This window comes from Notolepis coatsorum (genome assembly GCF_963971535.1).
Source record: "Notolepis coatsorum genome assembly, chromosome: 17".
NCBI classification, from domain to species: Eukaryota; Metazoa; Chordata; class Actinopteri; order Aulopiformes; family Paralepididae; genus Notolepis; species Notolepis coatsorum.
The window spans coordinates 16,791,430-16,805,593 of NC_140181.1; the positions used below are offsets into that span (position 1 = coordinate 16,791,430).

Consider the following 14,164-nt stretch of genomic DNA (forward strand, 5'->3'; position numbering starts at 1 on the left):
CGGTTAAATTCTTTAACGAACACACCGCTAGCTCTGTGTTGAGAGGCTCTCTACTTCTCTTCTTTTTACTGTGTTATGTAACTTGTACTGTATGTTATTGTTTCTTGTTTGCGTATTTGTATATAATATTGAGGCCATGTCCAGACGAAAACGATTTTGATCTTTTTCGTTTTCATTTCATTTACATAAAAAAAAAAAAAAAAAGTTTCCGTAAAAACGAAATCGTCTCGAGAAATAAGTGCGTGCCACAAATTTACAAAATAAATGTCTTTCCTGTTTTAGACGTCGCTCTTTTATTTTGAAACCCCTCCGACCGGAAGTGTTATCGTTGTTTTGTTGCTAGCCGAATAACTTTTTGTCGTCCGGTTCTGTGCTTTTGAGCTAACGTAATGTCATACTGGCCAGCAGCGTAACTAGTAAGGTAAGGGAAGGGTACAGATATAGATATAGTATTAATATGTACTGTGATACAGGTGTAAAGACACAATGGTAGTAAGTCATACTGGCCAGCAGAGTAACTAGTAAGAGTAGGTAAGGGATATGTACAGCTATAGATATAGTATTCATATGTACAGTGACACAGGTGTAGTAAGTCATACTGGCCAGCAGGGTGTGCTGTGATCTTTGGTCAAACGGTCTCGTCTCTGTCCCTTCTTGTCCCTCCAGCTCTCACTGACCCGCGGAGCTTCTACCTGTCCAGCGTGTGGAGCTTCCTGTCCCTCAAATGGGCCTTCACCCTGTCCCTCTACTCGTACAGATATCGCCAGGAGTTTGCCGACATCAGCATCCTCAGTGACTTCTAGTCCGGCGCCACTGATCCCTATAGACCGCGACGGACCGCGACAGGGGGGGGTTCGAGGAGCCTGTGTGGGGAGCCAGTCCGAGAGCTTTTGTATCGGTTCCCACAGCGGGGAGGAGGAAGAGCCCCACGGCGGCCGGGTAGAACAACGAAAGAAAAGAAAAGTCGTCCGACTTTTATTACCGCAACACACAAATGCACTCGCGGAACGAGCCCTACCTTCGTCTTGTAACCCGTTTTCACACTTTTTAATGAACTTCCCAGTTTATTCCGTAATCGCTTTTGTAGAGAGACCCGCCGATTGGGGAACTTAGATGGAATGACGGTAGCGGTAGCTTTTACGCTTTTTTCTAATGGAAGATTTACTGAAGTCTATTTGCCGAGTGACTTTGGAGGACTGGGGCCCTTGCAGGATGAGATAATCGTTTCCTTCTTTGGAGCCGTATTATCTCAAAAGGATTTTTGATCCTGTTCCCTTGAGACAAAGTGTCATGGTAGTTTGATGGTGTCTTCAGTTTTACCATGGTAACAGCCATTGTATAAATAATTGACCACGGTATTGCCGTGGTAGACGTCATGTATCACCATGGTACCACTTTTAACCTTGTAGCCATGGTTACCATGATACCATGGTATATTATCCAATTTAAACCATGCTACCGATTGTGTTTCCAGCATCTTTTGGTCACTACTGTCATTGTAGTGACCAAATAATTATGGAAATACGACAAGATTATTTGGGGAAATGCCACAATACTTTTCTGTAAGTGTTTCAATCGAGATTCATAACTCACATTTTGAACCGTTCATTGTTTCATTGTGAACATGCACAATGTTCAGAAAGTCATAATCCAAAGAAACAGAAGTCTAATCTCTGATGTCATCGAGACACACCCGTTTCTTGACCTGCTCCTTTGACAGCCAATAGGAGGCTGACTGTGTTGAATGAATGTTTTTATGCCTTTTAACCCTTTCAGTTGTACGGCCGCACCGGTTTGATTAGAATGTTGAGGGCTTTACATTGTATTGATGATGTCACAGCGGCTACTGGCCAATGGCCATCGAAAGCTCGGAGAAGCAACAGTTGTGATTGGAGGATCAAGAAAATAGGGTTTGAGATATAATACAATAGAAAGCTTTATTGCCATTTTACATACCGGTAGTACAATGAAATTAGGAGTGCAACTTAGTGGGAGGAGTTACAGGTCAAACAGGTGATGAGGTGGGAGGAGTCACAGGTCAAACAGGTGATGTGCTGGGAGGTGGGAGGAGTCACAGGTCAAACAGGTGATGTGGGAGGAGTCACAGGTCAAACAGGTGATATGGTGGGAGGAGTCACATGTCAAACAGGCTCTGTTAAGGCAGCGGGAGCTGGAGATGTCTTTCAGGGAGGTCAGAGGGCAGCCGTTGATCTTTTAGGCAGAGTTAACGAGAGCTCTCCCAGCACACCACCCTGTAACAGTGACAGGTGAGTTAACGAGAGCTCTCCCAGCACACCACCCTGTAACAGTGACAGGTGAGTTAACGAGAGCTCTCCCAGAACACCACCCTGTAACAGTGACAGGTGAGTTAACGAGAGCTCTCCCAGCACACCACCCTGTAACAGTGACAGGTGAGTTAACGAGAGCTCTCCCAGCACACCACCCTGTAACAGTGACAGGTGAGTTAACGAGAGCTCTCCCGGCACACCACCCTGTAACAGTGACGGGTGAGTTAACGAGAGCTCTCCCGGCACACCACCCTGTAACAGTGACAGGTGAGTTAACAAGAGCTCTCCTAGCACACCACCCTGTAACAGTGACAGGTGAGTTAACAAGAGCTCTCCCAGCACACCACCCTGTAACAGTGACAGGTGAGTTAACGAGAGCTCTCCTAGCACACCACCCTGTAACACTAACAGTGACAGGTGAGTTAACGAGAGCTCTCCCAGCACACCACCCTGTAACAGTGACAGGTGAGTTAACGAGAGCTCTCCCAGCACACCACCCTGTAACAGTGACAGGTGAGTTAACGAGAGCTCTCCCAGCACACCACCCTGTAACAGTGACAGGTGAGTTAACGAGAGCTCTCCCGGCACACCACCCTGTAACAGTGACGGGTGAGTTAACAAGAGCTCTCCCGGCATACCACCCTGTAACAGTGACAGGTGAGTTAACGAGAGCTCTCCCGGCACACCACCCTGTAACAGTGACGGGTGAGTTAATGAGAGCTCTCCCAGCACACCACCCTGTAACAGTGACAGGTGAGTTAACAAGAGCTCTCCCAGCACACCACCCTGTAACAGTGACAGGTGAGTTAACGAGAGCTCTCCCGGCACACCACCCGTGTCGGAGCCGGTTCCCGAACGTAATCTCGAACCGGCCGGCGCGTTCACACTGGGAATAATTGGTTCGGAACATGACAGAGGCTTTAGTTCGGCCCTCTAAGAAAACACTGAGCACCGATTCTTCATGTTCCGAACCAATTATTCCCGGTGTGAAAGGCCTATGAGAGCTCTCCCAGCACACCACCCTGTAACAGTGACAGGTGAACAGCACGAGTCTCCTCCAGGTGCTGTTGTGTAGCGACTCTAAGCGAAGCAGCTTCCGGTGGTGTCTCTCGATGACATCACAGATCAATAGCCTCGGCGCTCTTTTCAGTAGCATCGGGAGAGATTGATCCACGGACACGAGATACAACATGAGTTGTTCAAATTGATTTCTCATGAGAATGTCTCGCGTGGCGCTTAGTCGCTCAATAGTTCCTGCATACTTAAAGGAACACATTGCGTTGTGAATCTTCTGCTGTTCATCTTTTTCCCCAGCAGGGGGCGACATGTTTTCTCTACCCGGAATCCCTGGGAAAATGTGTCATTCCTTTTCTTCAGAGAAAACACTCCAAAAATAGAGATGAATTCATGCGAAATTATTGCACTTTAATAAATTGTCATATAGCCGCCATTGTTTTGCACACTTGATGCTGCCATTTATTTTTTCTTTCCTTTCTTGAAATGTGAAATCTGAAACGCGGAGAGGTCCATGTTACATTATCCTCATCTCGATCTCGTCTTTACACGAATGTCGGTAAACAGTATTTGTTTCATTTATTTTAACATGACGTTAGATGTGTTTACCGTGAGTGACGTAGAATTAGTCTTTTGTAAGTTATTTGTTTAGTTCCAATCTCTTGCCTGTCTCCCCTTTTAACGTGAAGAGTTGTAAAAAGCGTATTTTAAGGACGGAATGAAAGCAAGCGAGGATGTTCTGGAGAGACTGAAACACATTAAACATGTTATTTTACCCCGACTTCCCTCTGGTGTCTCATTGTGGGGAAAGTCTTGGAGTGTTGCATATTTGGATTTTTATGGTGGCTTTTGTTCTTGATTTATTGTGATGTTTCTTCTTGACTTGTTTAAAGAAGACTTGTCCACCTCATGGGGGCATTACCTTGTCATTTTGGGCTTTACAAATAAATTGAATTGAATAAAGATTATGATATGAAACACAGTAGTAACAATAGTAAGAATTTTATTATATATACCTCCGTCAAAGATTATGAATCTACACAATACGGTTTGGCTGTAATCCTTTTTTTCCTTTTTTTTTTTTTTATACTTCTGTAAAGATTACATACTTTAGATACAAATATAAATTACTTAAAAAAAACATAAAAGGATTATATCTCAGAGGTATATGGATGAGGAGGCGTTTTGTTGACCGCTTGAGCCCTGGCGTCCCTGTGCAGGGGCTATAGTGCTCGGCAGGATTATCATTAGTATTACTGATATTTTCTTTTCATAATATTTTCTATATATATAAGATAATAGAACGTGAAGGGGGTATAGGAACACATACGTTTACACTTCATCCTACTCCTTTTCGAACATTACTGTTTCGCTTGTTTGTTGTTTCATCTGTTTATTACTTTATTGTTTTATTAAACCAATTTATTTTGTTTATAATTTATCTTCAAAATAAACAAATTCATTCATTTGATCTTCAGTGGGTGGCTAGTTGGCTACTGTACATTACAGGTGGAACCTCACTCCCCAGGTCTATAAATCACAGATGGAACCTCACTCCTATAAATGCAGGAGGACTGATAACTGGTTCAACAACGTTACAGATCCAGCTTTATTAGGGGAGACGGCCAGCGATATGGTGGAGTCTTTTCTCATCGCATAAGGTAGGCCTACTTAGTTCTCATCATGAAAACACAATGTACTTGCATTAGGCTATTGTGTCATTGCGTCTCTAAGCCAGGATGTGTGTTATGGTGGAATTCCTATATGATAGGAAATTCAGGTTGATATATTATCATCTGCTATAGGTCTATACGCATAATTAATCGATCACTCTGTGTGTGTGTGTGTCATTTAGTACTGTGGGCGGTCAGGTGGCGTAACGGAGATTGCGTTCGTCACCAACCCTGGAGACGCTGGATTCGCCTGTTCGAATCCAGCTCACAGCTCCGGGGGTTGTCACCAGCTTGGCTGGCCGTTCACACTAATACAATTGGCTGTATTAGAGGGTGGGAGAAGCTGGCGGGGTGGGTCCGGGTCGTTGTAAACAGCGACTCCTACAGTTCGGTCGGGGCGCCTGCTAAGCGCGGATAGGATCTAAGTGGGATAGTGTGATCCTTCCACACGCTACACGCTCTCAGTGAGAGTCCGCGCTGCCAGGTGAAAAGAAGCGGTTGATTGGCTGGACGTGTGTCGGAGGAAGCACGTGATAGCCTCCACTCTCCCAGACCGACTGTGGGGGGTAAGTGCGCAGCGACCAGGAAGGGGATTGGGAATTGGCATAACGACTAACATTGGGATGGGAGAAAATCGGAGGAAAAAGGAGGGGGAAAAAGATAAAAAAAAAAAAAAAAAAGTACTGTAGGCTGTGTTGATATTGTTGCAAAAGCAACTGTTGAAGGTCTGCACCTGAACAACATTTTTTTAGTATCATCTGCAAAAATGACAAATTTAAGTTCATCAGAAACAGCAATGATATCATTGATATACAATATGAATAATTTCTGGCCTAAAATGGATCCTTGCGGTACCCCACGTTATCACTTTGCAGGATGATCTGGTCTCCCCCGTCTGCACACATTGTTTCCTATTTTCTATGTAACTTTTTATCCAACTGAGCCCTACCCCTCTAATTCCATACTTTTCAAGTTTCCTGAGTAAGATGTCATGATCAATGGTATCGAACGCCTTTTTCAGATCAATAAAAACTCCAACTGCATACTGTTTATTATCAATTGAATTTGTTAACTCTAGCGGCTGGGTGGCGCAGCGGAGATTGCGCTTGTCACCAATGCGAGAGACTCCGGTCTCGAATCCAGGTGTCAGCATTGCCTCCGGCTTGGGCCAGCCGTCATACTAACTCGTTTGGCTGAGTTAGCGGGAGGGAAGTCGTGGGTGGTAATCTGGCGTTTTGGACAGCGACTCCTACAGGTCAGGTCTGGGCGCCTGCACAGCAAAAGACAGGAAGTGGTGAAGGCAGCGTGACCTCCCACGCGTTACACTTCACCAATGAGAGTCCGTGCTGCCAGGTGAAAAGAGAGCCGCTGGCTGTCTCCGCATGTGTCGGAGGAAGCATGTGGTAGAACTCAGGGCTCCCTAGACCGACCAGTAGGGGGCACATGCGCACAACGACCAGGTAGGGGAGGGGGGGGAATTGGCATAACGACTAAATTGCGATGGGAGGAAAAAACACAGAAAAATCAGGCGGAGAAAATTAGGATTAATTTTTTTTTTTTTTTATCTTTTTCCCCCTCCTTTTTCCTCCGATTTTCTCCCATCCCAATGTGAGTCGTTATGCCAATTCCCAATCCCCTTCCTGGTCGCTGCGCACTTACCCCCCACAGTCGGTCTGGGAGAGTGGAGGCTACCACGTGCTTCCTCCGACACACGTCTAGCCAATCAACCGCTTCTTTTCACCTGGCAGCGCAGACTCTCACTGAGAGCGTGTAACGTGTGGAAGGATCACACTACCGCCCTTAGATCCTATCCGTGCTTAGCAGGCGCCCCGACCGAACTGTAGGAGTCGCTGTTTACAACGACCCGGACCCACCCCGCCAGCTTCTCCCACCCTCTAATACTGCCAATTGTATTAGTGTGAACGGCCAGCCAAGCTGGTGACAACCCCCGGAGCTGTGAGCTGGATTCGAACAGGCGAATCCAGCGTCTCCGGGGTTGGTGACGAACGCAATCTCCGCCACGCCACCTGACCGCCTAATAAAAATAATTTGTTAACTCTTCTGCTACCTGCATGAGAGCCATTGATGGGGATCTGTTAGTTCTGAATCCATACTGGCTATCATATCTCATTCTTATCAATAAAACTGTCTAGTCTGTAGCCTGTCAGTGTAAATCCTGTATGATATAAGATACAGGTGTTGATTGCTATTGTCCTGACTGTAGTCTGCAGTCTGTCAGTATACATCCTGTATGATATAAGATACAGGTGTTGATTGATATTGTCCTACAGTAACTGTAGCCTGTCAGTGTATGAATATTGAATGAAGAATATAGAGGTTCAAGTTGACTTTATTTGCCATGTTCAGTAACTGAATGTGAATTATAATGGGCAAAGCTTAAACACAGAACTGAAAAGCAGAGCTTCAAAACAGAGGAGGAACATAAACAAACCACAAAGACGTATTACAAGAATACATGTGAGTGTGACGGATCATACTGGGTCTGCGTTGTGTTTGATGTTAAATGAGAATGTCCCGAGGGGGAGTCGAACAGGGGCGTCCGCGGGCAACGACACAGGCCGCTGCACTAAGAAGTGAATTCACTCCTAACTACCGTACCTATGCGTCTGTTAACCCTGTTATGGGGAAGTGAGTTTAATTTACCAGCCCGCACTGCCACAGTCACTCGTCAACACACCTGTTTCCGTGACTGTGGACATACCCACGGGCTTCCCCGTTACATGAGCAGACACAGACGTTACTACACACACAGTAGACTGTTTCAGACGGCAGCAACAGCAGCAGCAACAGTAACATTAGCAGCACTGGTAAGCCATCTAGCTTGGCTCATCAGTTGCAAACGACTTCTGAACTTGGTTACAACACTAGAGGGGCCGCTTCTGGTAACATCAGAACAAAAACAGCACCAAAATCTAATTTTCTCAAACTCACTGGCATAATATGTCAATAGTACTCTGGAATGCTCTGCCGAAAAACATCTTATCTACAATACATAACAAAATGACTTTAAAAGAAGATAAGAGATATCTTGCAAACTTGTCAAGTATGTAACTGTTATCTGTGTATTTTTTTTATTTTATTATTTGACTGGAATGTTAGATTTGATTTTTATAATGTGAATCTGTATATTTGTATTCATTTTTAATTTTAGTGTTTTGTTTTATTTTAATTTGTATTTTTAGTTGTACATTTGTATTGTATTTGTTTTGTCCTGGGACCCCAGGAAGACTAGAGGCTCTTTCATGTGTCTCTAATGGGGATCCTTTAAATAAACATAAACAACAACAACAACAACAACAACAACAACAACAACAACAGCAACAACAACAGCCTTTTGTGTGCCAAATCAAGCATCAAATCGTAAATCCAGTTTGTCGATCGTACACTATAAAGGCAGATGCACTTTTTTGTTACAAAGTGGACAAGACAAGGAGAATAATAGCACACAGCCAGGGGGCGTCTTGTACGACAGAAGGTGTTGATGTTGTCCTGAAGGGTCAGGGTGCAGCGTGTCAGTCCTGTATCTACAGTAGGTGCTGCTGCTACCTAACACCACTTCTCAAAACAAAGGGACTCGATTGTGCCACCATCACAAATCGGCCATTATTGTAAACAGATTTTCCCGCCGAATTTCCCTTCAATGATATCGAGCAGCATTGAGGAAACCTGCTCTGGAAGCATTATTTTTTGCGAGCTGCCTGTTATTTCACACTGGAAGAAGTTGAACTACAGCAAAGCTATCTGTCAATATATCTGTCAGCTGTCTGAGATACATTGACAGATAGCGTGTATACTACCCTATACCATAAAACTACCATGTTGTATAATTTACTTTTACTCCTATTCATAGTATATATTCAGATTCAAATTCTTTATTGCCTATATTTATTGTAACGTATACTATAACCGATATGGCATACAGACCCTCATCTGCACCTTTGTTTACACTGTTTTTCTCATATTTTTATATTCAGATCAAATTGTTGATTGATTGATTGAAAACTTTATTAACAAATTGCAGAATGGGTACAATACAGTACGGCTCAATACACACAATTGTTAAGGGGATGCAGACCAGAGAAAGACTTTTGTCTTGTTTACATCAGGGTCCCCCATTTTCAATTCATCGTAACATTTATGACATACAGATATACAGTACTGTTACATCCAGACATTTATGACATACAAGATATACAAATATACAGTACTGTTTATTTACAGACAGAGTTTCTAAAAGAGAATATATACATTTGAGGGGGAAGAACCTGTACATTGTATTGCCTATAAATATCTGTCTCTCTGGAGTCTCTGCTATTACCCTGCCCATACCTGTACCTCCCCCCTCCCCCATGCTGCTATGATGCCTGAATTTCCCCAAAGGGGATCTATACAGGAATATCTTATCTTATCTGTCAAGAGATACATCGGTTAACTAAAGTTACCGATAGTTCAAACTACTTTGTATATATACTATAAAAAAAAGATCTGCAATGTAATACAAAATGACAACATGTACAATGATGATGTGACGTGACATAAAATACCACTCAATTCAAAGTGAAAACAAAAGGTATACTCTTTACTATAACAATCACAGATCATGACTAGATATCATGACATGAATGAGCGCAAGAATGTAAACCTGTACATCGACATGTCATTGAACTGACGCTACACAAGTATTTTGTTGGTCACACTACTTACAATTATGTACCACAAAGCCAGCGGGAGGGATAGCCCACGCGCCTGGCAGTCAACACGCAGTGGGATGACTGGCAGTGGTGGAAAGTAACTAAGTATTTGTACTCAAGTACTGTACTTAAGTACAATTTTGAGCTACTTGTACTTTACGTGAGTATTTAAATTTTATGGAACTTTGTACTTTCACTCCACTACATTTCAAAGGAAATATTGTACTTTTTACTCCACTACATTTATCTGAACCCATCAGTTACTACTGTAGTTACTTTGAAGAAAAGGATTTTGCATAGCAAACATGGCAGAAATGTATATGAAGATTATGTACTTTCAAATCTGAAGCCTGTCAACCCGGCGGCACGGTGGTGTAGTGGTTAACACTGTTGCCTCACAGCAAGAAGATCCAGGGTTCGATTCCCGCTTGGGGACCAGGTTTCCCTGATGCCAGGTACCCAGGTGGGGTACCTCCCAAGCCTTTCTGTGTGGAGTTTGCATGTTCTCCCCATGCTCGCAAGGGTTTCCCCCCCGATAAGATAAACCCAAATGGAAAAACATGCACAACAACAGATCGCTAACGCTGTGGCGTCCTTGATGAAGACGGACAGGAGCACTTGGATTGGTCCCCGGGGCACGGCTCACGTTGACGCCCTATCTGCTCCCGGCTGCCCATGGGGGGAAGGACGACAGGATGGGTTAGGCGCAGAGACTCTATCGCATCGGCGACTGAGGAAAGACAATGCATGTGTGTGTGTGTGTATCCTGGTGTGTGTGTGCCGCTCCAATTGCATGTCCAGTTCGTTGCATGCCGATTAAAGACCCCCTAAAGAGGTCCTGCATTGAGTTTATTGAGTTTATTAGGATCCCCATTAGCTGTTGCATGACAACAACTAGTCTTCCTGGGGTCCACACAAAACATAAAACATTACATTCAACAACACTTTTACAGAACAGTAAATAAATAGAATGAAAACTGAAGCATTGTTGAACTTCAAGAGGATGTAATCAGAGCAGCATAACTGGACCACATACCACTTTAACAGAAACTTTAACAGAGCAGCATAACTGGACCACGCCACTTTAACATCACCTTTAACAGAGCAGCATAACTGGACCACATACCACTTTAACATAATCTTTAATCAGAGCAGCATAACTGAACCACATACCACTTTAACATAACCTTTAATTAGAGCAGCATAACTGGACCACACACCACTTTGACATAACCTTTAATCAGAGCAGCATAACTGGACCACATACCACTTTAACATAACCTTTAATCAGAGCAGTATAACTGGACCACATACCACTTTAACATTAACAAAGGTCAATGTCAGAGGTCAATGGACCGAGGTTTGAACGCTCCCAAGCACTGGAATACACAAACGTCATGTAGAATGCATACTTTTTCTTTAGATAGTACATTCAATAGCAATAGCAGAGGCCTCAGAGTCAAAAGGTACCCTTGTTTTGTGGCTGGTTTTAAACAAAGAATCTATTGAAATTCTATCAAATATAAAGAGGGAAATAATAGTTACCTTCCACAAATCTAACCCTAACTAACCGTATTATCATGCACTTGTCCTAATAAACTAACCTACACTGTAGCACGCAACACTTTGATGAACAGTGTTACTCAGCTGATAGAGTTGTGCCCTTCCTGGTGACTTGTCGTACAGAACTTGTAAGTCGCTTTGGATAAAAGCGTCAGCTAAATGACTAAATGTAAATGTAAATGTAGTAGTAGTATCCACAAAGAAAAGACACCTTATCCAGTATCCACATATAAAGTACTTTTCTCTCCAAGCCCATGTGGGCAGAGTTGGAGTGGCCTCATTATGAAGGAGAAGGAGATTTGAAGGGGAGATAAAGCCATTTACCATAAAGAGTGTGAGGGCTGTTCGGTCCAGCCCCTGCCCCCCACAATGTCTGTGCACAGCCCTGGCAGGTAAGGGCCAGGCAGGTTGAAGGCACCAGGGGTTGGGGGGGGTGTCTACTAGGATTGATTGATTGATTGATTGATTGAAAACCTTATTAACAGATAAACAGAATGGGTACAATACACTACAGTACGGCTCAATACACACAATTGTTAAGGGGATGCAGACCAGAGAAAGACTTTCGTCTTGTTTACATCAGGGTCCATCATTTTCAATTCATCATGACACTTATGACATGTATACACAACAAACAGATATACAGTACTGTTACATCCAGATGTAAGGAGCTTATATCTGAGCAATATCCAAGGAGCTTATTAGTGTAGTGACCGTGGATGTCTAGACTTGCTTGCTTGCCCTTGGCTAACGGGTCGGACTCTCATGGTTAGCGCTGTAACACCTGTCGTCAGACGTGGGACGGCGGTGTGAGTGTGAGGCTGGTAGGAAGCACGTGCGCCCAGAGGCGTGACCTACCTGGAGGGCGACAGAGGACAACAATGGAGAGATTGAATGGACTATAGGTTACAGATACAGATGAGGAAGGAGAGACCCGAGTCAAGGTATCGCTGCTGTGTGCTTGTTGTAACCCAGGAGAGAGAGAGTGGTAAACCTGGAGCTATACCTTCCACAACCTTAATTAAAACAGTCAAGACCTATTTTTTTTTATTGTTGTTTATCTCAAACGGTTAAATCTCCTAAGACCATTTACCAACTTTACTGGGACGAGACAACCACTCAAAACAATGAGTCTGTCAGAGCAGAATCTCTCATATGACAGGGAGAGGGGTGGGGTTAGTTGAAAGGGTTTCACACACAAGAGAGAAGAAGCGGAAGAAAATATAAACTATTTTCTTTTCTAGTACAGTCAACATTTTTGTTCCAGTAGTTAACCCGACCTCACAATGTCAACAAAGTAGTTAACAACTCAATCCACTGTGCCCATTTAAATTTAGTTCTACTACTAGTTAGGTTATAGCCCCCCCCCCCCAGAATGACCCTTGAGCCCCCCCCCCCCTCTCCTAAAAGAAATCTGGGTCACTAACAATTGTCTTTAACAAAAAGAGCCCTACCCAAAATGACTTGGTATAATTTACACACAGAGTGGGACTGTGTATTTGTCACTGTCTAGGCTCCGCCCCCTCAAGGTGTTGTTGTGGGTGTGAGCAGAACTCCATTCATCAGTAAGAGACCAATAATTGACACAGCTGGTTGAAGAGAAGAAGTATCTCCACACCTGAGACCAATGCCACCAGGTATAATCGTGGTCCAACTATAAGGTATGTTTGATTTTATGTACCCCTCACACTGTCTTACTGATAAGAAGAGCTGCTTATCATCATATTTTAATAACACTGATGACTCCAGCTCTGCCTCCTGTTGGGATCTGATCGACTGTATGGATTATCTGGGGTTTACAAGATTACTTTTGGTTGCATTTCTCCCCCAATAAGGAATATACATCATTATAAATCCGAGATTGCCGTTTCATATCGGGCAGATTTAATAAACTTGACGTACTTGAAATGGGGGACCCTGATGTCAACAAGACGTCTTTCTCTGGTCTGCATCCCCTTAACAATTGTGTGTATTGAGCTGTACTGCGTTGTACCCATTCTGCAATCTGTTAATAAAGTTTTCAATCAATTCAATCAATCAATCACACCTCTTGCTAATTCCGTTGACTATTACCAACCAACGGCAAATTAAGCTTATTGTCGGCTAGTAATCAGTTTAATATAAAGAGTGCATCCATCCATCTTCGACTTCAGACCACTGTACTTTGTTCACTCCTCCAGATACGGTCAGAAATGGTCACTGTATTACAACATTGATACCATTATTGTACTGATGTAACTGGTCATTTGATTATCGTATAGGGTTTGATTGATTGATTCAGACGTCGAGTGAAACGTGATCTTGAGAGTTCCTCCGTTGTGCCATAAGATGCGTGAGGGTAGAGTGAACACGTGTGTGTGTGCGCGCGCTACTGTTTACCTCAAGCTGCTCGAGTGCATTAGTGTTGCACACAGTGTTGCCAGCTCCTCCAAGGTCAGATTAGGAAGCCAAGAGGTAAAATACCACAACGGTGTTTCCCGTTATCCCTTTCACTACCACACTACAGCAGGTTAACCCCTTCACTACCACACTACACTACCCCCACCCAACCACCTCCAATGTCAGTTTCCCCCCCCACCCCACCTCCTCCTATGTACAGTTTCTTCCCCCTCAAATTCTATTTTTTTTAGACTCTTTTTGTATCACAAACAGTACTGTATACTTGTAAATCTGGTATGTCATAAATGTCTAGATGCTAGATGTCTAGAATCGATACTGTCTACCTGTATGTCATATATGTTATGATGAATTGAAAATGGGGGACCCTGATGTAAACAAGACGAAAGTCTTTCTCTGGTCTGCATCCCCTTAACAATTGTGTGTATTGAGCCGTACTGTATTGTACCCATTCTGCAATCTGTTAATAAAGTTTTCAATCAAACCGTCTGTAGTGTGGTAGTGAAAGGGTTAACCT

General features: G+C 43.5%; 1 protein-coding gene across 1 annotated transcript in view; it reads left to right on the forward strand.

Annotated features, from left to right (window-relative positions):
* The window catches only part of LOC311244267 (hepatic lectin-like), a 30,423-nt gene extending 26,340 nt beyond the window's left edge, over nucleotides 1-4,083 (forward strand). The window contains exon 7 of the mRNA XM_084333685.1: nucleotides 667-4,083. Coding sequence (XP_084189811.1) covers nucleotides 667-803 — 137 coding nt within the window. The 3' untranslated portion in view covers nucleotides 804-4,083. The remainder of the gene's footprint in view (nucleotides 1-666) is intronic.
* The last annotated feature ends 10,081 nt before the right edge of the window (nucleotides 4,084-14,164 follow it).